This window comes from Indicator indicator, chromosome 9, assembly GCF_027791375.1.
Source record: "Indicator indicator isolate 239-I01 chromosome 9, UM_Iind_1.1, whole genome shotgun sequence".
Classification (NCBI taxonomy): Eukaryota; Metazoa; Chordata; class Aves; order Piciformes; family Indicatoridae; genus Indicator; species Indicator indicator.
Genome location: NC_072018.1, coordinates 29,161,390 through 29,189,211, shown reverse-complemented (window position 1 = coordinate 29,189,211; position 27,822 = coordinate 29,161,390). Strand labels below are relative to the sequence as shown.

Here is a 27,822-nt window from a genome sequence, read left to right as displayed (position 1 = left end):
AAACACCTGACCTCCTGCAAAGAATATCAATGAATGAAAGAATGAAAGAATATCATGAGTGTTTCACACACCCTCAGGGTTCACATTCATCAGGTTCCTAGAGGGCAGGAGCTTCGAGGGGTGACCCTGCAAATTCTGTGTCACGGCTCATAAAGGTTGCAGAAAGGTATGGATTGGATGGGTCGAATCTTCTCTGCCCTGGTGAGGCCACACCTGGAATATTGTGTCCAGTTGTGGGCTCCTCAGTTCAAGAGGGACAGGGATCTACTTGACAGAGTCCAACAGAGGGCTACCAGAATGATTAAAGGACTGGAGCACGGCCCTGTGAGGAGAGGCTGAGAGCCCTGGGGCTGTTCAGTCTGGAGAAGAGAAGACTGAGAGGGGATTTAACAAATGTTTATAAATATCTGAGGGCTGGGAGACAAGAGGGAGGGGACAGGCTCTGCTCACTTGCACCCTGTGATAGGACAAGGGGCAATGGATATAAACTACAGTGCAGGAGGTTCCACCTCAAGGAGGAGGAACTTCTTCACTGTGGGGGTCACAGAGCATTGGAACAGGCTCCCCAGAGAGGTTGTGGAGTCTCCTTCTCTGGAGGCTTTCAAGCCCCATCTGGATGCATTCCTGTGCAACCTGTGCTGGATTCTATGGTCCTGCTCTGGCAGGGAGGTTGGACTGGATGATCTCAGGAGGTCCCTTCCAACCCCTGACATCCTGTGGTTCTGTGATCTTTGGTAGATGAGGAACTGGTTGGATGGTCACATCCAGAGGGTAGTGGTCAGCAGTTCAATGTTCAGATGAAGATCAGTGACAAGCAGTAGCAGTGCCCTTCAAGGGTCCACACTGGGAACAGCGCTGTTTAATATCATCAGTGACACAGACAGTGGGTTCAAGTCCACTCTCAGCAAGATGACACCAAGATGAGCAGTGTAGTTGATAGGATCCATACAGAGGGAGACCCAGACAAGCTGGGGAAGTTGGACCATGTGAACCATCAGAAAAATGTGGACAGGGCCTGCTGTGACAGGACAAGGGGTGATGATCTTAAACTAAAAGAGAGGAGATTCAGATTAGATAGAAGGAAGACTTTTTTTTACACTGAGGGTGGTGAGACACTGGCCCAGGTTGCCTAGATCATGTTGGACAAGACTCTGAGCAACCTTCTCCAGTTGAAGATGTCCCCACTGGCTACAGGGAGGTTGGACTAGATGACCTCGAAAGGGTCCTTCCAACCAAAACCAGTCTGTGATTCAATGATTGAAAGTCAATGATTCAAGGATTCCTAAGTCCATCTGTGGTTTGACTGAAGGTTTCTTCTGCCCCGACAAAGGTCCAAGCCTGACATCAAAATGGAGCCAAGTGCTGGGAGGCCAATGGATTACCAGGTAGGTGATAAAGTTGTGCCCCCAGTCTCAGCTCACAAGGGTCACAAACTGGAGCATGGAAGGGCCTTTTTGTAGGGAACAAGTTCATAGAACCATAGAATTGTTTTGGTTGGAAAAGTCTTCTATGATGATAGAGTCCAACCATCTTGGCCATTAAACCACATTCCAAACTGCCATGTCCATACATTTCAGGCACAAAGCATGACTTCCCAAGAGCTAGCATTGAAATGATAAAGCAGTAAGTTCAAGATTAAGCAATTAGTTGGTTTTGTTCTCCATCATGTGAAGCTCAGGAAGCCCAGATTAACCTTTGATTGAAACAAGCTGTCTCTAACACATTTCTCTTATTCCCCAAAGAGCTTTCACTAGGGCAATGGTCATCCCCCTGCCCTGGGTACTATTGAGGCCACACCTCAAATTTTGAGTTCAGTTTTGGGGCCCTCACTCTGAGAAGGATATTAAGGACATGGAGCATGTTCAGAGAAGGGCAATGAAGCTGGTGAAGGGTCTAGAGCACAAGTCTTGTGAGGAGCAGCTGAGGGAACTACAGTTGTTTAGCCTGGAAATGAAGAGGCTCAGGGGAGACCTTGTTGCTCTCTACAACTCCGTGAAAGGAGTTTGGAGAGAGGTGGGTGTTGGTCTTTTCTCCATAGTATTAAGTGATAGGACAGGTGGAAACGGCCTCAGGCTGTGTCAGAGCACGTTTGGATTGGATATTTGGAAAAATTTCTTTCCTGAAAGAGTGGTCAGGCATTAGAACAGGCTGCCTAGGGAGGTGGTGGAGTCACTGTCACTGGAGGTGTTAAAAAAAAAAAAAGTGTAGATGTGGCACTCAGGGACATGGTTTAATGGCCATGGTGGTATTAGGTCAACAGTTGGACTCGATGATCTTAGAGGTCTTTTCCAACCAAAACAATTCCATGATGCAATCCTGGGCGACCTGCTGTAGGTGACCCTGCTTTAGCAAAGGGTTAGGACTAGGTAATCTCCAGAGGTCCCTTCCAGCCCCGAGCATGCTGGGATTCTGGGATTCTGTCTGACCAGGACACCCCAGAGCTGCCAGCGTGGCACTGAAGGTGCCTCACAAAACGAGAGGTGGGCAGGCAGGAGTTAAGGCAGCCATCAGCATCTGATGCTGTTTTCAGGAAGTGAAGGTGCACGAATCCCTTCCCCACAGGTCAGCATCACCATCATCGAGGCTCGGCAGCTGGTTGGGCTCAACATGGACCCTGTGGTCTGCGTGGAGGTTGGAGAGGAGAAGAAGTACACATCCATGAAGGAATCAACCAACTGTCCTTATTACAATGAGGTGAGTCTGCCCTCCAGTGTTGCTTGCTCAGGATCTAAATTGCTTTTAGTCCATTAAATGTAATTTCTTGTCATTTGAGGCTTTTTCTTCTGTCACTGCTTGTTGGAAGAAGATGGCATCTCAAACCATGCCTTTGCCCTCTGGTATTTTGCAAAATGGTAAAAAGTGCCCTCACTTCATCTGTGCTCAATTATTCTCAGTCCTGCTGAGAAGTTAGGGCTTGATTCTAGTTGCCCAGACTGCAGAGTGGTACCTCAGGTACCTCAGTACTGCATCTCACACGGATCTGTCCTTGCCATGATGGATACTCCAGGTTGCTCCTCCTGGCAGTCACAGCTTCTCCAGCTGGAGCTTGAACCCTGATGCTGCATTTCAATGAATGACCTCACTCCAGCTCTCCTGCCTTCATGACTGCTCTTTCCCTTTCAGTACTTCGTCTTTGACTTCCACGTCCCCCCAGATGTCATGTTCGACAAGATCATCAAGCTGTCCGTAAGTGAAGGTGGCTGCCTTGGCCTTTTCTGCTGGGCTTTCAGTGAAACAGGCCCTTTTGCATATGCACTGGGGATGGATGTCAGATCCTTGATGTGAGACCCCCTAAAACGAACCAAGGTGCTTGGTCCTATGAGCCTCATCTCTTTTGCAGACCCTCAGTCTCTCTTTCTGTCATTGACCTTCATTGCTGAGGCCACAGAGCTCCCCTCTTGCACTCGTTATCTCCTTCAGTGGTTAATCTCTGGTATTTCAGAACCAGGTAGAACTAAACATGTCTTGGGATATGTTTAGGCTTGGGGAGAAGAAAGACTTCCCAAGCATGCCAGTGTTGTTTAATATCTTCATCAATGACAGTAGGATTGGGTGCACCCTCAGTGAGTTTGCAGGTGACACCAAGCTGAGTGGTGTGGTTGACACACCTGAGGGGTGGGATCCATCCAGATGGACCTGGACAAGTTGGAGAAGTAGAACTATGAGAACTTTATAAGGTTCAACAAGGCCAAGTGCAAGACCCTGCTCCAGGTTTGGGACAATTCTCACTATCAATCCAGGCTGGGGGATGAAGGGATGGAGAGTAGCCCTGTGGAGGAGGGCTGGGAGGTGCTGCTGGTGGATGAAAAGCTGGACAGGAGATGGCAATGTGCAATCACAACACAGAATCAAACTGTATCCTGGGCTGCATCCAAAGCAATATGGTCAGCAGGTTCAGGGAGGGGATTCGGCTCCTCTCCTCCAGTCTGGTGAGAACACAGCTGCAGTGCTAGGTCCAGCTCAGAGTCCTCAGCACAGGAGAGACATGGCCCTGATGAAGCAGGACCAGAAATGATCTGAGGGCTGAAACACCTCTGCTGTGAGGACTGAGAGAGTTAGGGCTATTCAGCTGGAGAAGAGAAGGTTCTGGGGAGTCTTTACTCCCCAAGAAGAAAGATGGAGACAGACTTCTTATCAGGGACTGTTGGGACAGGACAAGGGGAGATTCAGACTGCACAGGCCAAGGAAAGTGCATCAGCTCCTATCCCCTCTGACACTGAACATCTCTAGGAAGAGCCTTATGGCTCCAGGCACCAATAAAGTTCTGAGTTCTTTTCATCTCTCATTTTCCAGGTGATCCACTCAAAAAATCTCTTGCGCAGTGGGACTTTGGTCGGCTCCTTCAAGATGGACGTTGGAACAGTCTATACCCAACCTGGTATGGAAATGTTGTTTGCAGCCTGTCCAGTGATGGTTTAGACCATAGTTGGGTGGAGGGACATGAGGGCATGTCCTGCATGAGGACAGGTTAGAGGTTAACCTGTTGGAAAGCAGCTTTTCAGAGGTGATGCTTTTCTGTCTTAGTTTTAGTATCTGAGATAATAAGCAAGTCACCTGGGCTACCTTCTGTGGTCAAGAAAGAGCACTCAGTACCTCCAGAGAAGGTTGTGTATCCCATTCTGAAATACAGGGTTACAGCCAGAGGCTGAAATACCTTCTGGATATGCTGGGCTTTACCTACTGACATGTTGAGGAAAAAAAACCCAAGGTGATGTTTAGGGAAGATATGTACCTCTGTTTTGGGCACCACCAAGGTCACACCTCTAATACTGGCTTCAGTTTTGGGGCCCTCACTCCAAGAAGGACATTGAGGGGCTAGAATGAGTCCACAGAAGGGGAACAAAGCTGGTGAAAGATCTAGAGCACAAGTTCTGTGAGGAGTGGCTGAGGGAACTCTCACTGTCATAGAATCACAGAATAATTTTGCTTTTAAGAGACCTCAAAGATCAAGTCCAACTATTAACCCATCAATGCCAGGTCACCACTTTAGCAGTCCCTCAAGTGCCACATCCTTTAAGTACTTCTAGGAATAGTGACTTCCAGTGATGGAGTTTCCACACTCCTTCAGGCAGTTTATTGTGTTGCTTCTCTATCTTCAACACGAGACACATCTTCCTAATGATGGAGATGTCTGGTACATGTATCTGCAGGTCACCCCAGCCAAGTGGAAAGATGTTCCTAGCCCTCAAGGTAATTGCTGTGCCTCATTCTGATAAATGCCTGTCCTGTACCCTGGTTTCCAGAGCACCAGTTCTACCACAAGTGGGCCATCCTTTCTGACCCAGAGGATCTCACCGCCGGGCTGAAAGGTTACCTGAAGTGTGACATCGCCGTGGTAGGGAAAGGGGACAACATCAAGACACCACACAAGGCCAATGAGACAGAGGAGGAGGATATTGAAGGGTAAGGATCTCCAGAGCCAGCTTCACATAGCCATGCTTGTGAATTACTTTTCATGCCTCTTCACCTTGGATTGTGCAATGGGCACAGCATCCCTTCTGGATGAGGCTGATGGACCTTCTAGTACCCATACTTACCACGTGCAGTGAAATCAGAGTGACTAAAGTTCACAGAATGGTAGGGGTTGGATGGACCTCTGGAGGTCATCTGGTCCAAAGCTGCTGAAAAAAAGAGAATGTGGCAGACATGCAGAATGTGTAAGTCCAGGTCATAATAAGTTCAGACCATCTGCTGGTTGTTGAGGTCTCTATAATGCTAGCCTAATGTCACAGAATCATAAAATGGCAGGGGATTGGAAGGGACCTCTGGAGAGTGAGTCCAACCCTCCTGCCAAAGCAGGATCAACTAGGGCAGGCTACACAGGAACACATCTAGGTGAGTTTTGAAAGTATCTAGAGAAGGAGAGTCCACAACCTCTCTGGGCAGCCTTTTCCAGTGCTGTCACCCTCACAGTAAAGAAGTTTTTCCTCATGTTGTGATGGAACTTCATGTGTTCCAGTTTGTGTCCATTGCCCCTCATCCTAACACAGGGCATCACTAAAAAAAGACTGCCCCCTTCTTCTTGACACCCACCCTTCAGATATTTGTGGACATTAATAAGATCCCCTCTCAGTCTTCTTCAGGCTAACCAGTCACAGGTCTCTCAGCCTTCCCTCATAAGCCAGATGTTTCAGTCCCTTAATCATCCTTGTAACCTTCTGTTGGATTCTCTCCAGTATTTTATTGTCCCTCTTGAAGAGGGGAGCCCACAATTGGCCCCAGGACTCCAGATGTGGCCTCCCTAGGGTGGAGTAGAGGGGGAGAAGAACTTCCCTCAACCTCCTGGACGCTCTCTTCTTAATGCACTCTGGGACAATACTGGCCTTCTTGGCCACAAGAGCACCTGTTAACCAACCTGGTGTCCCTGCTCATCACTTACTGCTCCTGTTGGCCCTTGGATGGGATGGGGTATCATCACTCACTGCAAGGGCAGAGCAGGGAGGTCTGCATGAGGTTTCGAAGGCCGAGTGGGTGGGCAGGGCTCTGTGACTCCCCAAAATACCTAAAAGGTTGTGGGAGAAAAGTCATGAGTTTAAAATGTAGTCTCAACCTCAGAAGGTTTCAGGATGATTAAATATTCCCAGGTGCAACCACAGGCCTTCAAGTCTACCTCTCAACACATAGTCAGAAACCCAGAGTAGCAGTAAAATACCAGAGCAGCTTTTTTGGCTTGCTGGATGCCAGTGGGCTTGAGGCTCCACCTGATCTGGTCTGGGTCCATGCTGTACTGGTGATATTATCCCACCTTTTCAAGGACAGTTCCAACAATTCCTCTAGAAATTGGTTTATTTACAGCATCCCCCACACTTCTCTTTTCTTCCTTCAGAAGAGGAAAGCCAAATATGCCAAGACAACAGATTTGGTGGAGCTGTCCTTGCATCCTGATAAAGAGAAAAGGCTCTTTTACCATCCCATTCATCTGGCCTGCTTTAAATGTTTAAATTAGGCTGAATTTAATCATCCTGTAGACTCCCCTGACAACAGTGACTATAGAATCAGAGAATAGTTTTGTTTGAAAGATACCTTTGAGGTGACTGAGTCCAGCCCCAGGTCACCACTAAATCATGTCCCTCAGCACCACATCTACATAGCTTTTAAATCCCTCCATGAATGGTGACTCAGCCCCAGCTCTGGGCAGCCTATTCCGGACCTTGACAAATATTTTGGGAAGAATTTTTTTTATATCCCTTTAGTGGAATGCACATTGACCATGAGGCACCTTAAGGATCTCCTGTAACATTGGTCAGGCGTTGGAATGGGCTGCCCAGGGAGGTGGCTGAATCACCAAGCTCGGATGTGTTTGAAGGTGGTTTGGATGTGGTGCTTGGGGATATGGTTTAGGGGGTAAACTGTGTAGGGTTATCAGTTGGACTTGGTGATCCTGAGGGTCTTTTCCAACCTGAATGTTTCTGTGATTCTGTGATTTCGCTTACAAACCACCACCTCACACCCCAGAAAAGGACAGGCAGGAACAGAGCAGCAGCAAACTGTACGGCTGCAGAAATGGTCATCTTTCCTCTGCCACAGAGCTCGTTCTCAGAAGGTGGGGCAGCTTCTCCCTTCTTGCTAAGCTCCTCTTGATGAACCTGCAGACTCCAGTGGCTGACCTGAAACCTATCTGTTGACCCTGCAGGAACCTCCTGCTCCCGGATGGGGTCCCTGCAGAGAGGCAATGGGCTCGCTTCTACATCAAGATCTATCGGGCAGAGGGACTGCCCCGCATGAACACCAGCATCATGGCCAACGTGAAGAAGGCTCTCATTGGGGAGAACAAGGACTTGGTAGACCCCTATGTGCAGGTGGTCTTTGCAGGCCAGAAGGTGAGCAAGCTGCTTGCAGTAACAGGGGGACCCTGGGAGGTAATGTGAGCAGGACCAGCTGTTCCACAGAGGACCAGAGGATGATCTAAGTTGTGCTGGTATGTAGATGGTGAGCTGCATAGCAAAGCCACCTTGTTTGCTGTGCTCCCCCTTTATTGTGCAGACTCTCCAGCTGAAGGAAGGAGGTTGTTACTTGGGAGAGGAGAGTCACAAGGCAGCTGCCTTAGCTTAAAGAGCGGACAGAAACAATTTTACTCCCAAAAGAAGTGCAATAAAGATGCTGTCATTGAATTGGAGAGAAATACAGAATCATATTCAAAAATATACAGGAAAATACAGAATACATGAATCCTTAACACCTAATACATATACAGGATACATGAAAACCCCAAAAAATCTTCCCCCAGCTGGGTTAAACCACAAATCCCAGTGCTCATTTTCTCCCCGCTCCTGTTGCCTCTCTTCCAATAGGTGTAAACAGGCCAAGATTGCACAGGGAGAATTAGTTAGGCCCTGCTCCCATCAGATAAGGGACTCCCTCTGGAAAGCCCAAAGGAGGGAGAAAAGAGAAGTTGGTCTTGCTGCCAGCTTACAAAGAGCTAGTAGGATTATGGTATTGAATAACAAAATTACAGTTTTCCAGTCTATCCCTGGACCTTTCTGGTCACAGAATCAGCTAGGTTGGAAGAGACCTCCAAGATCATCAAGTCCAACTGATCACCCAACCCTAACTAATCAACCAGACCATGGCACTAAGTGCCTCATCCAGTCTCTTTTTAAACACCTCCAGGGACATCGACCCCACCACCTCCCAGGGCAGCCCATTCCAATGGGCAATCTCTCTTTCTGGGAAGAACTTCTTTCTAAGCTCAAGCCTAAACTTCCCCTGGCACAGCTTGAGACTGTGTCCACTTGTTCTGTCGGTGGTTGCCTGGGAGAAGAGACCAACCCCCACCTGGCTACAACCTCCATCAGGTAGTTGTAGACAGCAATAAGGTCTCCCCTGAACCTCCTCTTCTCCAGGCTAAACATCCCCAGCTCCCTCAGCCTCTCTTCACAGGGCTGTGCTCCAGACCCCTCCCCAGCTTTGTTGCCCGTCTCTGGACACATTTGAGCAACTCAACATCTTTCTTGAATTGAGGGGCCTAGAACTGGACCTCCTGTAGGACTCAACTCTATGTTGCTTTTTTTTTCCCTTAAAGACCTCAAACTACCACAGCAGCATGTGTGGTTCAGTGGCCATTAGCAAGGGAGCAGTCCAGCTCGTGAGGGATGGCTTGGGACCTCAAATCCTTGTCTAACATCTATCTCCTCCCACTGGGCAGGGGAAGACCTCTGTGCAGAAGAGCAGCTATGAGCCTCTCTGGAATGAGCAAATAGTCTTCACAGAAATGTTCCCCCCTCTGTGCAAGCGGATAAAGATCCAGATCCGGGACTCGGACAAGGTCAACGATGTGGCCATTGGTACTCATTTCATTGACCTGCGGAAGATCTCTAACGAAGGAGACAAAGGTAAAGCTGAGGGAGGGGCAGACTGAGCTGCCTTCCTCACAGTAGAGACAGCACAACAGCCTGGGCTTCTTCTCCACACCTGGAGATAGCTGCGTCTTGGTGTGCAGCTGGAGAGACTTCGATTCACTGCAGTGGTCTTCTGAGGTCATTGGACATGCACTCTTTGAAAACCAAGCCCTGTCACAAGCCTCCATTCTACCACTTGAAAGTAAAGACACCACAGAACAAAAAAACCCTTGCATGAAAAGATGAATATCTAACAGGCTCCCCCATGAACACACAGGGTAGGACCAGTGTGAAGCCAAAGGTGGTTCTGGAAAGGGGACTAATAGGGGAGTCCTTTCTTCTTGACTCTCACATTGAGTAACTTCTGTTAAGACCAGTGTGAAACCAAAGGTGGTTCTGGAAAGGGGACTAATAGGGGAGTCCTTTCTTCTTGACTCTCACATTGAGTAACTTCTGTTAAGACCAGTGTGAAACCAAAGATGCCTCTGGAAAGGGGACTAATAGGGGAGTCCTTTCTTCTTGACTCTTGCATTGAGTAACTTCTGTTAAGACCAGTGTGAAACCAAAGATGCCTCTGGAAAGGGGACTAATAGTGGAGTCCTTTCTTCTTGACTCTCACATTGAGTAACTTGTCCAGTGTGTGGTGGCAACCAATCATCTCCATGCCCACACACACACATATCCAGGCCTGCATCACTGCCCACAGATCAGAAAAGTGATGTCAGTCCATAAGGGTTTGTGTCCAGAGGCAAAGATGTCCCCTCCTCCTTGCTCATCCCCTTTCCTTACCTGCATGTCTGATCTGCTGTAGGCTTCCTGCCCACCTTTGGCCCCTCATGGGTGAACATGTATGGCTCCACTAGGAACTACACCCTGATGGATGAGCACCAAGAGCTGAACGAGGGGCTGGGTGAAGGTGTCTCCTTCCGGGCCAGGCTTTTGATGGGTCTTGCTGTGGAGATCTTGGACACCACCAACCCAGAGATCAACAGCTCCACCGAGGTGCAAGTTGAGCAGGCCACATCAATTGCTGATGTAAGTCACCCCTAACCCTACAGGTGCCAATGGTGAGTCTTGGGTCTCAGGCCTCTGAGTTAACCATCTTTGGTCTCACAGACTGAGGATTTTGTTTGGTCTTGCCCCAAATGTGGCTTCTTTCCCAACAAACTCTGGCAGGATGGAACTGGGCAGAGAAACTAAACAGCTGTTTCCTGACACAAGATGGTTCAGTGTGGTTTGGTTCATCCCATTTGTGATTCCTGAACATCCCTCAGGCAGTTCCCTCACCTGCAAGGAGTCACTGACCCCAACACATTTCAGTGTTAGCATATAATGTTGATCTTAAATTAACATCTAATTGAACTCTCTGCGGTGAGCCTAAAGATGGCTCACCCTAGGGGAGAAAAAACCCTTGTGGTCCTCTTGAAAGTGTGAGTAGTAACATTTCATCTTCAAAAAGCCCATGAAGGTGTTCAGCCTGGTGTCTCCCTCCTAGGTGTCTCCCTCCTAGGTGTTCCTCTGCCTGGTCTCAACCCTGATCCCCATGATTTCTCCTGCAGAACTGCACAGGGAAGATGGAGGAGTTCTTTCTCTTTGGAGCCTTCCTGGAAGCCACCATGATCGACAGGAAGATTGGTGACAAACCCATCAACTTTGAAGTCACAATAGGTTGGCTGGTTTGGAAGGAGGGTGGTTCTGAAGCATTCCTGGTGGGAATCCAAGGCAGAGAGCAGGGGTTCTTCCCCATTTTCCATACCAGCCCATGCTAGTGCATGCGTGGCTCTCATTCCAGCAAGAAGGTGATGACTACTTGTCAAGCACAAGTAGTCCCAAACCATCTATTGTGTGCAAGCTGTGCCACAGCCAGTGGAACTACTCACTCTTTCACCTTGGCTTTGTGCCTCTTGAGACTGACCAACAAAGGGAAGATTTGTATTCCTACTGGCTTGAGAGGGGATGTGAGCAGGGGATGAACACTCGTCACTGATTTATGGTTCCTGGGCATAGTTGCAGAGTTTAACTCCACTGCCAACCATAGGTCCTGCAGAGGAAACTTCTCTCTGACCTGAACTAAAGCCAAGAGAAGGAGCCTGGTTGGACTGATAGCTCTGTGAGCTGATTTCACTTCTTTTTTTTGTTTTTTTGAGGTAACTATGGGAACCAGATTGATGGTATGACCAAACCCATCCTACGAAGGAAGAAAGAAGGAGGGGATGGGGATGAGGAGGAATCTGAGCTGCTCCAGAACTCAAGTGAGGATGAAGGTGATGAGAGTGGGGAGCTGGTTTCTGTTTCTTCAACTCAGCCCATGAAGCCCCTGGTCACAGATAGGTAAGTGTCTGCCTGGCCACTCAGGTGCCACTGGCCAGAGATCACAGAATGGGAGGGGTTGGAAGAGACCTCTGGGGATCATCCAGTCAAACCTTCTGCTAAAGCAGGGTCACCCACAGCAGCTTGCCCAAGATCACAATGTACAAGTAGGTTTGGAATCTCTCCAGAGAAGGAGACTCTACAATGTCTCTGGGAAACCTCTTCCTGGGATCTGGCATGCTCACAAGAATGATTTTTCTCCTCATGTTCAGATGGAACCTCCTAGCTTCCAGGTTGTGCCCATTGCCTCTTGTTCTGTCACTGGGCACCACTGAAGAGCCTGGCCCCATGCTCCTGTGGCCCATCCTTTAGCTACTGATCAGCATTGAGAAGATCCCCTCTTAGTCTGCTCTTCTCCAGGCTAAACAGCCCCAGGTCCTTACAGAGAGGCTCCAGTCCCTTCAGCCTCTGCTGAACTCCCTCCAGTAATTTCCTGTCTCTTGAACTGGGAGCCTCACACTCAACCATAAGGCTCTGATGACACCTTCTAGCTGGATATACTCAGATGACCTCAGAAGGACCAGCCAAAGCTGATTTTGAACTAAGAGTGATCCCAGGTGCAGCAGGCTCTGCAGTGCCCTTCATACCAGGTGGATCCCAGCTAGTGGCCAGTGCTCAGGCAGCTAGGAAGCACAAACCCATTCTTCAGCTTCATCCTTCCTTTAACTGTACCAAGGCTATCACAGAACCACAGAGTGGTTTGGGTTGGAAGGGATCAGCAGGGACATCTTCAGGCTGCTCAGAGCCCCATCTAATCTGACCTGGACTGCTCTCAGAGGGATGGGGCATCTTCTTTTTTCTGCCTCATAATTAATAATTTCATAATTATATCTACCAGTCCGTCTCACCAGCACATGGAAACCTGTCAGGTCTGCAAAAGGCAGAGCTCCTGCTGTGAAGGCCAGGGGGCTAGAGGAGATGCTCACCAGCATTCAGAAAATGGTGTTAATGCTTTGGTTGCCCTTGTTCCCCTGCTCACACTGCTGCCATTCTGGAGATGTTTGCTCTCTACTGGGCTGTGAGTGAGGTGGGAGGAACTTCTCTGGTTTCTCTATGGGCCAACAGGTCTGAGACAGTAAATTTGCAATCCTTGGGCACTGCACCCATCCACTCCAGGTCTGGTGTGGGGAAGGGTTCTATTAGAGCCTGTTCTTCAAGGTGCAATTCACCTCAAGCCACCTCTCTCCCACACCTGACCTCCTATATACCATGCTTATCTCACCATAGCATTGCCTCTCTGGCAGAGGTGTGGGACAGGAGCTGCTCCTGGCCCTGAGTATTACCACCATGGAGCATCTCTTTTGCCTTCTCCTGCAGGAACTACTTCCATCTGCCATACTTTGAGAAGAAGCCCTGCATCTATATCAAGAGCTGGTGGCAAGACCAGCGCCGCAGATTGTATAATGCCAACATCATGGACAAGATTGCAGACAAGCTGGTAAGCATGTCCTGGGGAGGGAGAGAAGGAGGCAACTTGAGGCTGGCATGAATCACATCCAGGCTCCCTCTGCATCTGCACAGCTTGTCTTGAATCAGGGACAAACCATGCAAGGACCCACTAGCAGACCTGTGCCAGAGAGGAGAAGTTTCCTGGTGCTAAACACTCCACAGTTCAAATGTCCACACCTTAGGAGCCCATCCATGTTTCTGTGGGTCAAACCCAGGTGTCCCCACCAAAGGGAGCAGGGGTAGGAAGGTTTTGTACTCCTGAACTACATGGATAAACTCCTTGTGTGTCAGAACCTCTTTGATAGTCTCAGTTAACTCCCAAGGATCTTTTGTGACAACTCCCTGTTGCAGGATCTGCAAAGGGAGGGCCTGGCAGGTCCAGCCATGATGGTGTGGACATTGAGCAAGTATTCTCATGGAGGGTGGTGAAGCCATTCCCCACAGCTAAATTTGTGCCAGACCTGAGCCCTGAGGCCAGCAGGTCTGGAGAAGCAGCAGATGTTCCCCACTGGCTGTTTTATGCAGGTTTGAGCCTCAGGGGGCACCCTGTCCCACCACAGGGTTCTGCCCCACCACCACCTCACCAGTTCTCCCTTTTGATGCTGCAGGAGGAAGGTCTCAATGATGTGCAGGAAATGATCAAGACAGAGAAGCCACACCCAGAGCGGCGGCTCCGAGGGGTCTTGGAGGAGCTGAGCAGTGGGTGCTTGTAAGTAAAGGATGGGCAATGGTGGCACATTGTAGACCCCTCTGATGCCCCAGAGACCCCTTGTCCCCTGTATAATGGGCAAGAATTTCAGCACACATTGGCACAATGCCCTGTCAGCTGCCTTTTGGCTTGGAGCATGATGAGGTGGTGTTCACATCTATAACCCTCAGATCCCAAGCAATGGCGAAAGCCTCAGACTTGTGGCCTCCAGAGGCTGGAACCTGATCAGCACCTTCTCCCCTGCATGACACTCAACACTGGGTGCAAACAGGCCGCTTGGGAGAATGAGGAAATTTTCCTCCACTAAGGTGCTCTCCTGCTGGCAGAGATCCAGCTGGCCATGGCTTTTTGAGAAGAAGCCAAAGGATTCATGCTGCTGACCTTTCCCACCAGGCACTTCGTGACGTTGGCGGACAAGGACCAGCACCACTCCTCCCGCACAAGGCTGGACAGGGAGAGGCTCAAATCCTGCATGCGGGAGCTGGTAAGTGGGATTCGGCCAAGCAGGGAGGAGGATTCATTACCATGAATTGGACCTTCTCAATGCAGTGGAGATCTTTGGTCCATAGATGATTTCCAGTCTGTGTGGGTTGAGAGCTTGGGGTTTATTTCATTACAGAGGATGAAGGTGGCACTTGGGTCCATGCTGTTGCCTCCCTTCCACCACACTGCTTTGGCTTGGAGCACAGAGAAGGACCTACAAACAGCTGAGGAGACTGGGAGGGAGTAATTTAGGGGGACTCTGCAAAGCATCATTGCTCCAGATATGGCCTGGGTGTTTGGGGCTGGTAGCCCAGCTTCCTTGCAAAGGAGTTTGGTGTACAAAGAGCAGGTGGCTTATCCAGCTGGACAAAGACATCAACTTCAGTAGGGATGAATTTAACAAATGAAAGCCTCTCCATCCCCTTTTCTGAATGGTCAGGTGCTGAGTTACAGCAGATTCAAAAGTGCCTCCCACCAGGCTAGAAGTTATCCCAAAATGCCCTAAGCACAGCTGCCACCTCTGTGTCTTGCAGTCCTTCCACTGGGACAGTTGGACAGATGTCTCTGCACTGTCAGAAACCTTTCCTTGCATCCTGCAAAGTAAGGTGGACAAGTGTCAGAAGTACCATGACCAGGATGCACGTGGTGGGATTGAGGCATCTGCCGATTCACCAGCCCTTCCCAAACATCAAGAACCTGTCTGGTGCTGCTCCCTCCTCTATGCTTCATTCTCCTCCTCATATCATGTTGTGTGCTCTCTATTTAACCACAGGAGAACATGGGGCAGCAAGCCACAACTCTGAGGTCACAGGTGAAGAAGAACACCATGAAGGACAAGCTGAAGCTGGTGCAGAACTTCCTGCAGAAACTCCGGTTCTTGGCAGATGAGGTGAGTTGCTCCATCTGTAGACGTGGCCTCTCTAGTGCAGAAGAAGGGGAGGAGAATCTCCCTGCTGTTCACAATCTTCCTTATGCACCCCAGGAGACCATTGGCCTTCTTGGCCGTGAGGGGACATTCCCGTGGTGCTGAGGGACATAGTTTAGTAGTGACCTGGCAGTGCTGGGTTAATGGTTGGGCTTGATGATCTTAAATGTCTTTTCTAACCAAAAGAAGCCTACTATTCTAATACAAAATCACATTAAAAAATACCCTACAACAAATTAAATCCCAATTTCTTTCCTGGTGGGCTTCAGCTTGCTGAACTTAACTCTAAGCAGCTTCTCTTAAGCAGAGAAGCTTCTGCACTGACTGCCTCAAAACCACTTCAATGACCCTAATGGGCAAATAGCTACATCCATTTCCTGTGGCATCTGTTGAATTTGTCTTCAGAAGGTCTCCAGTCCTGCTGGTGCCTGAGTGCTGAGACACTGAGAGGTGTCTTTGCTGGTGTTCACAGCCCCAGCACACCATTCCTGACATCTTCATCTGGATGATGAGCAACAACAAGCGCATTGCCTATGCCCGCGTCCCTTCCAAGGACATCCTCTACTCCATTGTGGATGAGGAGATGGGCAAGGACTGTGCCAAAGTGAAGACCATCTTCCTCAAGGTGCCAGTCTGCCTTTTGTGAGGGAATTGCAGCCAAGAGGAGGGAGATGGAGGAAAGACAGGCTGGGAGGATGGGAGATGGAGATGGGAGAGATGTGAATCCAGTTTTGTTGAGGTTTGGATACTGAGCAAGAGACCAAACTCTACAGGTCAGGGTGGAAGTCTGCTGTTAAGAAGTGTGAACATTGATTTTGCCCAGTAAGTGAGAAATCCAGTGTTTGATCCAGGTGGCCATAAATGAGGATGCTGGCTTAGACAGAGGAAGCCAAGGTGGTGGGAAGAAGATACTGCATGAGCTAGAGTAGTGTCATGATCCAAAAAGATGAGGAATGGGTCCCTGGTTTTAAAGGAGCAGTGGTACAAGAGATGCACCAGAAGGAGCTAAATGCTACACGAGGTAGTCTGTCCACCTCTGGGGCCTTCCCTATATCCATGCAAACTCTTTTGTTCTTTGTGCCCAGCTACCTGGGAAGAGGGGCTTTGGACCTGCTGGCTGGACAGTTCAGGCCAAGATGGAGATGTACTTGTGGCTGGGCCTCAATAAACAGCGCAAAGACTTCTTGAGTGGCCTGCCCTGTGGCTTTGAGGAGAAGAAGACTGCCAGAGGCCAAAACCTGCCTTCCTTCCCACCCATCAGCCTCCTTTACACCAGTAAGAGCTTCCTGCTTGTGGTGGGTCTGGGGACAGGAGACAGGGAGGGCTGAAGGGAGCTTGGCTCTGTCATTTGGACCAAGGGCTTCCAGAAGGTAATGGGGAAATGATGCCAGCTGTCCCAGTTTGAGGGACATCCATATGTGTTTGGGACTCATGCTTCAGCCCGTATCCTTCACCAGTGCTGGCCATGGGCAAAAACATTTTCCTGAGACCGTGGCTGGGCTTTGGGTTGTCTATCAAACCATCTCACTCCTTCTCTGACAGAAAAACAAGTTTTCCAGCTACGAGCCCACATGTACCAGGCCAGGAGTTTATTTGCAGCTGACAGTAGTGGCCTCTCGGACCCCTTTGCACGAGTCTTCTTCATCTCCCAGAGCCAATGCACTGAGGTAAACACCATCTCCTGACCTGGAAGGCTGGGCTTTGGTATTACATGTCCCATTACCTCTCCATCCTGCTCCACTGTGACAGGTATCATGAACCAACTGAACCAAGGATTGGCTTGATCACAGGGTCCTGGGGGGGAAAGCAGCCGCATCACCTGGGCTTGACTGCTTCCAGGAATTCCTTCTCCAGCAGCACCTTCATGACATGTCCATCACTACAGAGCTATCCCATGACCCTGTGGCTATGACTGGTTAGGAGAAAGTGGAGCATGATGAAGTCATTCTTATGTCTTCCTGGGCTGCCCATGGCAGGGATTTGGAACTGGATGATCTTTAAGGTTCCTTCCAAGCCAAACCATCCTATGACATAATTTGTGTCTGCTTGCCTGTTGTTGGGTCAGGGGTTTATCTCAGAAGAGTCCTTGGGAGATACTCCATTCCTAACTGGTCCAAAAACATGTGCAGGAGCCTTCTAGTGCTGCCAGGCAGATGAATCCAATGCCCCCCTCTGCTGCCCTTGCACAAGGCCTTAGCCTCCATCTGGAGCAGTAAGTCTCTCTCTCATTCTTCCAGGTTCTCAACGAGACCCTTTGCCCGACCTGGGACCAGCTGCTGGTCTTTGACAACGTGGAGCTGTATGGAGAAGTCCACGAGATGCGAGATGACCCTCCCATAATTGTCATTGAGATCTATGACCAGGACACAGTGGTAAGATGAATCCCAGCAAAAGGAAATGTTCACTACTGAGATGCTGCAACCACTCCTGAGTTGGAGGCTACGCACATGGTGCAGAGGATGTGAGAAGAAGCTTTTCTCCTGAAGAGCCTGGAAGGTGGTCCCTTCTGTATCTCCCATGGCATGAGCAGCCTCTGCTGCTCATTAGACCTCACATTCAGATTAATGATATCTCATTTTTGGAGAGTGAAGCAAGAGCTTTTGTGAGGCTGGAGGCTAGGAGATGTCATCTGAGTTTTTCCCTGTAGTTTTTCCCAGTCCTGATCTCCTTGATGGCTCAGCCCTAGGCCACCTCCTTCACCTTACTTGAAAAAGCCAGGAGTGAAAGCTGTCACTGAGCTTTGGTGTCCCAGGCTGGTTCTGTCCTAACCATGATAGGGAGAGCTGTGGGGCTGACGTGGGAGCCCCAGTGTTTGGTCAACAAGCCCAGGTGCTCTCTTCATCTCTGCAGGGCAAAGCTGACTTCATGGGCCGCACTTTTGCCAAGCCAGTGGTGAAGATGTCAGACGAGCACTACAGCCCCCCACGCTTCCCCCCGCCGCTGGAGTACTACCAGATCTACCGCGGCAACTCCACGGCAGGTGACCTGCTGGCTGCCTTCGAGCTGCTCCAGGTACCAGCTGGCCAAAGCCACCCCACACCAAGGGAGGGGAAGGAGGCAATGGAAGGTTCCAAGGGAGCGGGGCTTAACTCATGCAACCTTAGGTGCTACAAAGAGCAGGGAGTTCACACATCCTAGAAAAGCTAGGAGAGGACAACTCCTGCCCTGTCATGCTGGTGAAAGTGCTGTGCAGTGAGTCCCAGGCACCCTGCTGGACAGAACACCCAACTAAACTGGTATTGGACTTGGCAGCCCAAACTCTGCAACATCACTGGGATACAGGAGATGCCAATGAAAGTCCTGTTGTTCTTGGAGATGTCAGTTTGAGAGACTCAGGAAAAATGGCTGTGAGTTCATGTCATCCACTCAGTGACATATGGGTGTTCCCCAGGGCTCAGTACTGGGGAATGTTCTCTTCAATATCTTTATCAATGACATCAAGGGCACCCTCAGCAAGTTTACAGATGGCACCAGGCTGGGTGGGAGTGCTGATCTACCAGAGGGTAGGAAGGCTCTGCAGAGGGATATGGCCAGGCTGGATTGATGGGCCAAGGCAAATGGGATGAGATTCAACAAGGTCAAATGCTGAGACCTGCGCTTGGGTCACAACAACCCCCTGCAATGTTGGGGAAGGGTGGCTGGAAACTGCCTGGTGGAAAAAGACTTGAGGGTGTTAATAGACATCTGTCTGAAGATGAGCCAATATGTGCCCAGGTGGCCGAGAAGGCCAACAGAAGCAGCAGCAATAGTGTGGCCAGCAGGACTAGGGCACAGATTGTTCCCCTACACTGCACATTAGTGAGGCCACACCTCAAATAATGAGTTCAGTTTTGGGTCCCTCGCTCTAAGAAGGACATTGAGATGCTGGAGCATGTTCAGAGAAGGGCAACAAAGCTGGTGAAGGGTCTGGAGCACAAGTCTTGTGAGAAATGGCTGAGGGAACTGGGGTTGTTTAGCCTGGAAGAAAAGAATCTGAGGGGAGAGCTTCTCACTGTCTACAACTCCCTTAAGGGAGGTCAAAGCAAAGTGGAGGTTGGTCTCTTCTCCCGAGGAACAAGTGATAGGAGAAGAGGAAACAGCTTTCAGTTGTGACAGTAGAGGTTTAGGTTGAACATGAGGAAAAATGGCTTCCCTGAAAAGGTTGCCCAGGACGTCCAGGGCAGTGGTGGAGTCACTGTTTCTGGAGGGATTGAAAAGCTGTGTAGATGCGGTCCTGAAGGACATGGCTCAGTGGTAACCTGGCAGTGCTGGGTTAACGGTTGGACTAGTTGATGTCAAAGGTCTCCTCCAATCCAAAGCAAGCCATGATTATATGATTTTAGCCTCATAGCCTGTGGAGGTAGTAGAGTTAAACTCTCCTGACTTTGTGCCTTCTTTCCCATACATTGAGCCTGTTGTATTTGTATGGACACATCTCAGCAGCTTCATGGTGTGCAGGGAGCATGAGAAGTCAGGAGAAAGGCCCCAGGAAAGTCAGCAAAGTGCTGGTAGATTCAGATGTATAAGGACCAATCTGCCACAGACACCTCCAATGCAGCTGAGCACTGGCAGATGTCCCAAGGGTGGCCTCATAATCTGTGCATGAGAGGAGCAGGCAGTGCCTGGAGGGTGGATCTTTGGGCACTGTGTGATTCCTCCACCTTTGGGTCTCCCTTGTATTTCAAAGGAGGCTTTTCTTTACAGGCCCCTCTGTCTGTAATGTCCTCATATGCTCTATGACCATGGCTGCTGCTGAACCTGCTTTCACACTACCCAAGGTGATTTTCCCATGTCCTTTATCTGCCAGGATCCTCTGGGGATCACCTAGTCCACTCCTGCTGCTAAAGCAGGGTCACCTAGAGCAGGTTGCTCAGGATCACATCCAGTCACGTTTGGAATCTCTCCAGGGAAGGACGCTCCATAACCTCTCTGGGAAGCCTGGTCCAGGACTCTGTCATCCTCACAGCAAAGTGTTTCTCATGTTCAGCTGGAACATCCTGCATTCCAGGGCCTGTTAATCCTTGTCCTGTCACTGGGCATTGCTGAAAAGAGTCTGGCCCCATCCTCTTGCCCCCCACCCTTTAGATATTGATCAGCATCGAGAAGATCCCCTCTCAGCCTGCTCTTCTCCAGGCCTAACACCCCCAAGTCTCTCATCTTTCCTCATCAAAGATGCTCCAGTCTCCTCAGCATCTTTGCAGCTTCTGCTGGATTATCTCCACATCTCTCTTGAAATGGGAAGCCTAGAACCAGCCCCAGGACTTCAGATGTGTCCTCACTAGGGCAGAGTGCAGGAAAAGGAAAACCTCCCTTGACCTGCTGGCCACACTATTCTTCATGCAACTTGTAGGAGGCAAAGGAACATCCTTGGGGTTGAAGAACATTGGTGGGCTGAGAAATTGGCTGTGCTGTGTTGAAGCATCTTCTTTTCAGCACCTTCTGGTCATGTATGTTCAGCAGGATGCTCCACAACCTTCCTTGCTCCTGCACCCTCTAAGACAACACAGACCCAACACAAGACCAGGGTGTGACAGTTACATCTGAGACTGACAAAAATCTGCTTCACAACAGCTGATCTCCAGCTCAGAGGAGCAGGTCTTAATCCATACTTCACCTCTTCCAGATTGGTCCTGGGGGCAAGTCAGACCTGCCCCCAATTGACGGACCCACAGACATGGACCGGGGCCCCATCCTGCCAGTGCCACTGGGAATTCGGCCAGTGCTGAGTAAATACAGAGTGGAGGTAAGTGCCTTGGAGCTCCAAATGTCAGTGTTCAGCCTTGTGTGCAGACAGGAGAGCCTGTCCATGGGTGTTTGAAGGCCTGGAGGGATCTTTGAAGCTCCGATGACAGGTAGGCACCAAAACTAGATGGATGGTCAGGGAGCAAGGCTGCAGCAGCCCTAAAAGGACAAAGAACTGGATCATTCCTTGTTGCCCTAAATATGGGCACCACAGCAAGTAAATGGCCCTTGGGTCGAGATGCACTGCAGGGCACAGTGGAGATACACCTCCAATGCCATGCATCTCCATCCAAAAGTCAGGGGAGCTACATCCCACCAGTCTCAGCCACCATGCCTCTCATGGTTCTGTACCTAAAGGGTGATGCATCCAAACAGGGTCCCTCTCCCCTGGTTGTCTTGGTGGGGATCCAGGGAATACAGCCAGTGGCATTCAGTGCATCAGTCACCCATGGCTGTAGGTATCTGCCCAGGTGAGATGCTGCTGACCATATCTCCAGATCTCTACAGGGATCCTAGCTGCTGATCTTCCAGACGTTTCCAGCTGGCTACATGAAGGGTATTTCTCTGATGTTCAAGGTGAATACAACCATGGGGAACCAAGAGGTGGAGAAGTCTCAGTTTAGGGGGTATCTGGTCATGGTGGTGGTCTGTTACTCTGAGAAAGGAGGGGCAAGTCTCCCTAGTAATGCTGGGGACATCACTTGGACAAAATTATGCCAGCTGTGAATCAAGAGCCACTGTGGATGAACAAAGTCGGTCTGGTCTTGCTCTGTGGAGCCCCATGGTAGAAAAAGGCTAGAAAGGGAGAAAGGTAGGAAAGGGATTGCCAAGGGCAGCAGGCTGGAGATCTTAGGCTGCTGCAGATCAGGCATGGAGTGGATTATGTGAGGTTTCAGAGAGAAACTCTGCTGCAATCCTGAGCCACATAGAAAAGGAGAAGATACCTCAGGGATCCACCACTGCCCAGACAGTGAGACTTGCAGTAGGTTCCCTTCTCCTGGGGGATACACACAATCAGCACCTTTGACTCCAGCCTGGCTCCAGCCAGGGGCAACACCTCTCATTTTCATATTCTTCCTTCTCTTCCTCTCCTAGATCTTGTTTTGGGGGCTGAGGGATCTGAAGAGAGTGAACCTGGCTCAGGTAGACCGGCCCCGTGTGGACATAGAATGTGCTGGGAGGGGAGTCCAGTCAGCACTCATCCAGAACTACAAGAAAAACCCCAACTTCAGCACTTTGGTCAAGTGGTTTGAAGTGGTGAGTGTTTCCTCTTCCCCTTGAGCCCTCAGCTGAAACCCAAACCATGGCTCCCAGTCCCTTGCTTCAGTTTCCCCAGAGCTATTGAGAACATGAGCTTCATCAATTAGTGATGGTCCCTCTCTGAGGGCTCTCAAACTATGCTTTGGTGGAACTACTCTACACCTCTTAGAACCACAGAATGGTCCAGGCCTTAAGGGACTTCCAAAGGTCATCCAGCCCAACCTCCCTGCAGGCAGCAGGGACATCCCCAACTAGATCAGGCTGCCCAGGGCCTCGTTGAGCCTCACCTTGAATATCTCCAGGGAAGGAACCTCAACCACCTCCCTGGGCAACCTGTTCCAGTGATCCACCACCCTCATAGTGAAGAACTTCTTCCTGATACCCAATCTAAATTTGCTCCTCTCTAGTCTGAAGTCATTGCCCCTTGTCCTGTCACTGCAGGCTTTGTAAACAGTCTCCATCCTTCCTGTAGCCCCCTTCAGGTACTGGCAGGCTGCTATTAGGTCTCCCTGGAGCCTCCTCTTCTCCAGGCTGAACACCCCCAGCTCCCTCAGCCTGTCCTCATAGCAGAGGTGTTCCAACCCCCTGATCATTTTTGTGGCCCTCCTCTGGGCCCTCTCCATCAGGTCCATGTCCTTCCTATATTCCTATCTTCCTCCAGCCTGATCCCTGGTTTACTGCCTGCTGGCCTTTCCAACAACCAAAGCAGACATCCCACAACCCACACCCAGCCCTTGATAACCAGCACACCTTTCCTTCCCAGGACCTCCCAGAGAATGAGCTGCTCCATCCACCTCTCAACATCAGGGTGGTGGACTGCAGGGCTTTTGGACGTTACACCTTGGTGGGGTCCCACGCAGTCAGCTCCCTCCGGAAGTTCATCTACCGCCCACCAGATAAGAAAGCCCAGCACTGGAATATGACAGGTACAAGGCTTGGGCCAAGGGGACCTGGCTGGTATGGCTCAAGTGAGGGGCATGAAAAGAGGAAGATGGGTTGTAAGAACCATAGGACGTTGTCTGCTTGTTGATTAAGCAAGCAGTTCTTCAGTGGGTGGGTCGAGAGGATGAGAAGCCACAAAGTATGAGGCCATGACTCCGCTTGGAATTTTTGATCTGTGGGTTCAAGGCAAGAAAGTCAGTTTCACCTCTAACACCTCTTATGGCTCTAAATGTTCTTCAAAACCAGGAGGTGACTGTGCCGTGCTCCAGGCCTGCTCTTGCTGTTAGATATCTGAGTAGAGACTAGAAAGCTACCGACTGAGGCCACCATCTCAATCCCCACCACCACCCTAGCTATCAGCACCCACAGCAACAACCATAACAAACTCACTTTCCCTACAGCCCAGCATATCAGCTGAGGGCTTGGTGAGCCACAAGAGTTGCTCATCTCCTCCCTGTCCTGAGTGGAAGTGGAGACATTCTTGGCTAGGCAGAGAAAAAGGTCTTGGGGGAAATTACCAAGGACCATCCCCGGTTCCTGGAACTGTGGTTGTGTCCATGCCAGATAATACTTCCCAGCAAGCTTCTTCTCTGCCTCTTCTCTGGATACTCATTCAGGAGACAAAACCATTCCTTTCTCATCATCTGCTTTCTTTGGTAGTGGAAGGGGTTTTTAGTCATACTCCATGGTTCTGTGTTTGTTTCCTCCACTCCTCTTAATGCTCACTGCAGGGGGTTTGGACAAGATGACATTTGAAGGTCCCTTCCAACCCCATGCAATCTGTGAATCTGTAACAAGGCTGGCATACATCACTCCTGCATTAGTCCTGTATGATCTCACCTGAGCTCTTGGTTTCTCCTTCATACTTCTCTCTTGTTTTTCCCTCCTTCTCTGTCCTCTGTTCAGCTAAGCACCTCGATGGCTATCTGGCAATGGCCAACAGGGCCCATTGCTCTCTCCCTGCAGGGGAGATCGTTGTCAATATGGAACCTGAGATTCCTATCAAGAAAATGGAGACAATGGTGAAGCTGGAAGCTGTGAGTATTCACAAGTCAGCATCATCTTTCACAGAATCACATTGTGGTGGGGATTGGAATGGACCTTTGGAGATCACCTAGCCCAACTTTCCCTACTAAAGCAGGGTCACCCACAGCAGATTGCCCAGGATCATGTCCAGAAGGGTTTGGAATCCCTACAGAGAAGGAGACTTCACAACCTTTTTGGGCAGCCTGGTCCAGTGCTCTGGGCACCCTCACAGGAAGGAAGTCTATCCAGCCAAAACCTCCCCTGGCACAGCCTGAGGCCATCTCCTCTTGTCCTATCAAATCCATGTGGTCCATCACATGTGGCACATACAAAGCCACACAAGCACACATGTGCAGCTACATCCACACCCCCCATAGGGCTCCTGGGGTGTTCACATGCTCAGCTATACACAGAGTTCCTTGTACATGCAGAAGCAGCTGTGTCATGCATGTCCACTCACACAGCTTCATGCAAGAGAACCTCCGGGATGTGTGTGCATCCCACATGCCTCTTGAAGTAGGTTCTTCCACAGTAGGTTGTAGACCTTCCTAGATGGACAAGAAAAGCTCCAAGAGAGCAGAGAGGTGCAACAGATGAAGGCCAAAGTGTCCTTCCAACCAGTCACAGACTGTGTTTCTCCCTTAGCAGGATGAAAGAGACACATCTCCCTGGAGAGGGGTTTGGTGTGTCCCAGCAGACATCTCCCCAGCCCCTTCCTAGCCTTGGTTCTTCATTCAAGGCTTCAGTTCTTTCATGGGTGGAGAGCTGTTGGTGTTTATTTGTATTCAGCTGAGGCTGCTTTGCTAACCTGCTCTCCCTCTCCTTTTTCCCTTCCAAATCTGATGGCAGAACTCTGATGCAGTGGTGAAGGTGGATGTGGTAAGTGATGGATCTACTCTGTAATCCTGCTCCCAACCCTCCACTCCTTATCCAGCCCTTCTGTGGGACTTTCAATGGACCATGCATCCTTACCAAACCCAAGATAGGTGGGGACTGTCACCCCTTCATCTCAAGGCAGAGATAGAGCAGTGTTATCTCATCATTAGACATGGCAGGGTCCTGCTCACTGCAGATGGGGAAGCTGTTCTGGGCCAGCACCTCTCAGCCCAGCTGTCCCAGGAGAAGCAGGGCAAACCAGTCCCTGTGGGAGAGGTGTTGGTTATTTTCACCACAGATAGAAACCATCTCCAAATGCTATCTATTGCCCCACTGAGTGGATTCAGGGTACTTTGCTGGGCAGTGGGAGGTCTGCTGCCATGTCAGATCCAAGTGCTGAAGCCTGGGAAACTCATGGATGAAAGGCATGATGGAAAGGAGAGGATGTGTCCCTGGAACTGCCAGAGGCCTCTTCCTTTGTGCTTTGTGCCTCAGTGTTTGCAGCTGTGAATGTGGGAAAGTGCTAATGAGGCCACCAGCCTGGAGGGTTCTACCTTCTCAGGTGCTTCATCTTTGCACTTTAGGAGACATCTGGCTTTCATCTGACCCCTCTTGTCTGTCTTTGCTCCCCTTGTTGCTGCAGACTGAGGAAGAGAAAGAGAAAAAGAAAAAGAAGAAAAAAGGAGGAGGAGGAGAGGAAGCAGAAGAAGAGGAGCCAGATGAGAGCATGCTGGACTGGTGGTCCAAGTATTTTGCTTCAATTGAGACAATGAAGGAGGTGGGTGCAGAGCAGATGAGGGCTGTATGCAGGGGAGGAAGAGGAAAAGATCTCCTCCCTGTGGTCTCACCTGTTTCCAGCTACTTCCAAAGGCTTGGAGATGTGCTAACCTTGCCTGGCAGAGCTGAGCAGGATTCCTCTTCCTTGAGGTCCACTCTGGGTGGACTGTGTGACTGGTTTGTACCCAGGCATAGGCAGTGAACAGCATCAGTGCTCAAGTGAGACTCCTGCTCACTGCACAGGGGTTGGACTGAATGACCCCCACATGTCCCTTCCAGTCCAAACCATTCCATGCTTCTATGATTTCTCCAGCACTGCCAGAGCTTCACTCACAGCCCTGATGGGAGGGGCGAGCTGTGACCTTGAGTTAGGCATTTCCAGAGGCCTCAACAGCAGTGCCCATTCCCTGTTCCCTTCATCTCTCCCCCAGCAACTCCGGCAGCAGGAAGCAGCTGCAGCAGAAGCAGAGGAAAAAGAAGACATGGAGATTGCAGAGGGTAAGCAGGCCACAAATGGCAGAGGGAGCACGGCCAGGAAAGGTTAGACCAGGACTCCTTTTGGTGTCCATCACTGCTTCTCAGCTAAACTAGAAGCTCAGGGTGTGCTGCATGCTCCTGTCTGGGACCTTTGCACAGATCTGGTGTGAGCTGTGTCAGGTTAACATGCTCATGTCAAGTGAATCCAAATCAGAGCATGGTGTGGCAGCCTCCAACCCATCTAGATTGCTAGGAGGAAGGTCATGAGCAAGTAATGCAGATTAGTGACCAGAATCCATGTTAGTATCCAAGGATACCTCACCTGAAGTGCTGTGTCCATCTCTGCAATCCTCAGCACAAGAAGGACATGAATCTGTAGGAGCAGGTGAGAGGAGGCCATAAAAATTATCTGAGGGTTGGAACCTCTCTGCTGTGAGGACAGGCTGAGAGAGTTGGGGCTGGGGACTTGGATGGGTTTCCTGAGGACTCTCACCCATGCTCTCTGCATGTCCCATGTCCAAATGACAACCAGTTGCTTGTCATGCTTTGGCAATGCAAAATCCATTGACAGGGAAAAATCCAGAGCCTGGTTTCCCGTGGAAGATTAGTCTTCATATGAGACAAGAGGTGAGGCTGGGTCCTGCAGAGCTTGGAGACAGCTCTCAGCAGCTGCTTCTGGGGCATGGTCACATGGCAGGGCTGCTGGGGGAAGGGTCTTGTGTCCCTCATGGTTTTCTTTCTGTCTTCTGAGAAGGATCCATTTTCCCTTGGCACTCCCACCCATCCATTCCTTCTTTCCTCTTCCACGCTAAGTCTTTATGAGCTCTCTGAGCCCACCTGCATTGCCCAGCAGTGATGAAAGCTGGCCAAGACAGTGAGAGGCAGGGATTGTGGGGTGGGGTGGGAGATGTCTTTGAATGTGCCTTTATAGGCAGCCTGTTCCCAGTGTAGTTGATGTCCCTGACTGCTGGTTTTTCTGAACAGAGACCTTAATGACATGTCATTGCAGCTGGTCATGGGCAACCTCCTTAAGGGCAGCAGCCTGTGCTCTGGTGCTGAGTATCAAAAAATTCTTCCCCGTGAGGGTGGTGAGACACTGGAATAGGTTGCCCAGGGATGTGGTAGAAGCCTCATCCCTGGTGGCTTTTAAGGCCAGGCTGGATGTGGCTGTGAGCAACCTGATCTAGTGTGAGGTGTCCCTGCCCATGGCACGGGAGTTGGAACTGGATGATCCTTGAGGGCTCTTCCAGCCCTAACAATTCTATGATTCTATGGAAAGACTTCAGTAGATGGAAGACAAGGAGGTGTCATGGGCAGGATCAGGTCTTCGCACCGCTCTTGAAGCAAGCCATGAACTCCCAGTCCATGTTTTATGTTTCTCCAATTGACTTCTGCTCAGGTCAGCTCTGGAAGATGCCCTGCAACAGTAGCCAGAGTCAAGGAAAGACAGGAGAGGGCTGGGATGAGAG

General features: G+C 50.1%; 1 protein-coding gene across 1 annotated transcript in view; it reads left to right on the top strand.

The window, feature by feature from the left end:
• The window catches only part of OTOF (otoferlin), a 106,132-nt gene that overhangs the window by 64,806 nt on the left and 13,504 nt on the right, over positions 1 to 27,822 (top strand). Inside the window, exons 8-33 of the mRNA XM_054383689.1 lie at positions 1,331 to 1,385; positions 2,563 to 2,694; positions 3,124 to 3,186; positions 4,294 to 4,378; positions 5,244 to 5,403; positions 7,634 to 7,820; positions 9,146 to 9,332; positions 10,150 to 10,373; positions 10,898 to 11,006; positions 11,486 to 11,669; positions 13,026 to 13,146; positions 13,766 to 13,866; positions 14,260 to 14,350; positions 15,122 to 15,238; positions 15,747 to 15,899; positions 16,360 to 16,549; positions 16,817 to 16,941; positions 17,512 to 17,646; positions 18,125 to 18,286; positions 20,877 to 20,996; positions 22,091 to 22,252; positions 23,019 to 23,181; positions 24,104 to 24,234; positions 25,073 to 25,102; positions 25,743 to 25,877; positions 26,308 to 26,374. Of these exons, the coding sequence (XP_054239664.1) occupies positions 1,331 to 1,385; positions 2,563 to 2,694; positions 3,124 to 3,186; positions 4,294 to 4,378; positions 5,244 to 5,403; positions 7,634 to 7,820; positions 9,146 to 9,332; positions 10,150 to 10,373; positions 10,898 to 11,006; positions 11,486 to 11,669; positions 13,026 to 13,146; positions 13,766 to 13,866; positions 14,260 to 14,350; positions 15,122 to 15,238; positions 15,747 to 15,899; positions 16,360 to 16,549; positions 16,817 to 16,941; positions 17,512 to 17,646; positions 18,125 to 18,286; positions 20,877 to 20,996; positions 22,091 to 22,252; positions 23,019 to 23,181; positions 24,104 to 24,234; positions 25,073 to 25,102; positions 25,743 to 25,877; positions 26,308 to 26,374 (3,389 nt within the window). The remainder of the gene's footprint in view (positions 1 to 1,330; positions 1,386 to 2,562; positions 2,695 to 3,123; positions 3,187 to 4,293; positions 4,379 to 5,243; positions 5,404 to 7,633; positions 7,821 to 9,145; positions 9,333 to 10,149; positions 10,374 to 10,897; positions 11,007 to 11,485; positions 11,670 to 13,025; positions 13,147 to 13,765; positions 13,867 to 14,259; positions 14,351 to 15,121; positions 15,239 to 15,746; positions 15,900 to 16,359; positions 16,550 to 16,816; positions 16,942 to 17,511; positions 17,647 to 18,124; positions 18,287 to 20,876; positions 20,997 to 22,090; positions 22,253 to 23,018; positions 23,182 to 24,103; positions 24,235 to 25,072; positions 25,103 to 25,742; positions 25,878 to 26,307; positions 26,375 to 27,822) is intronic.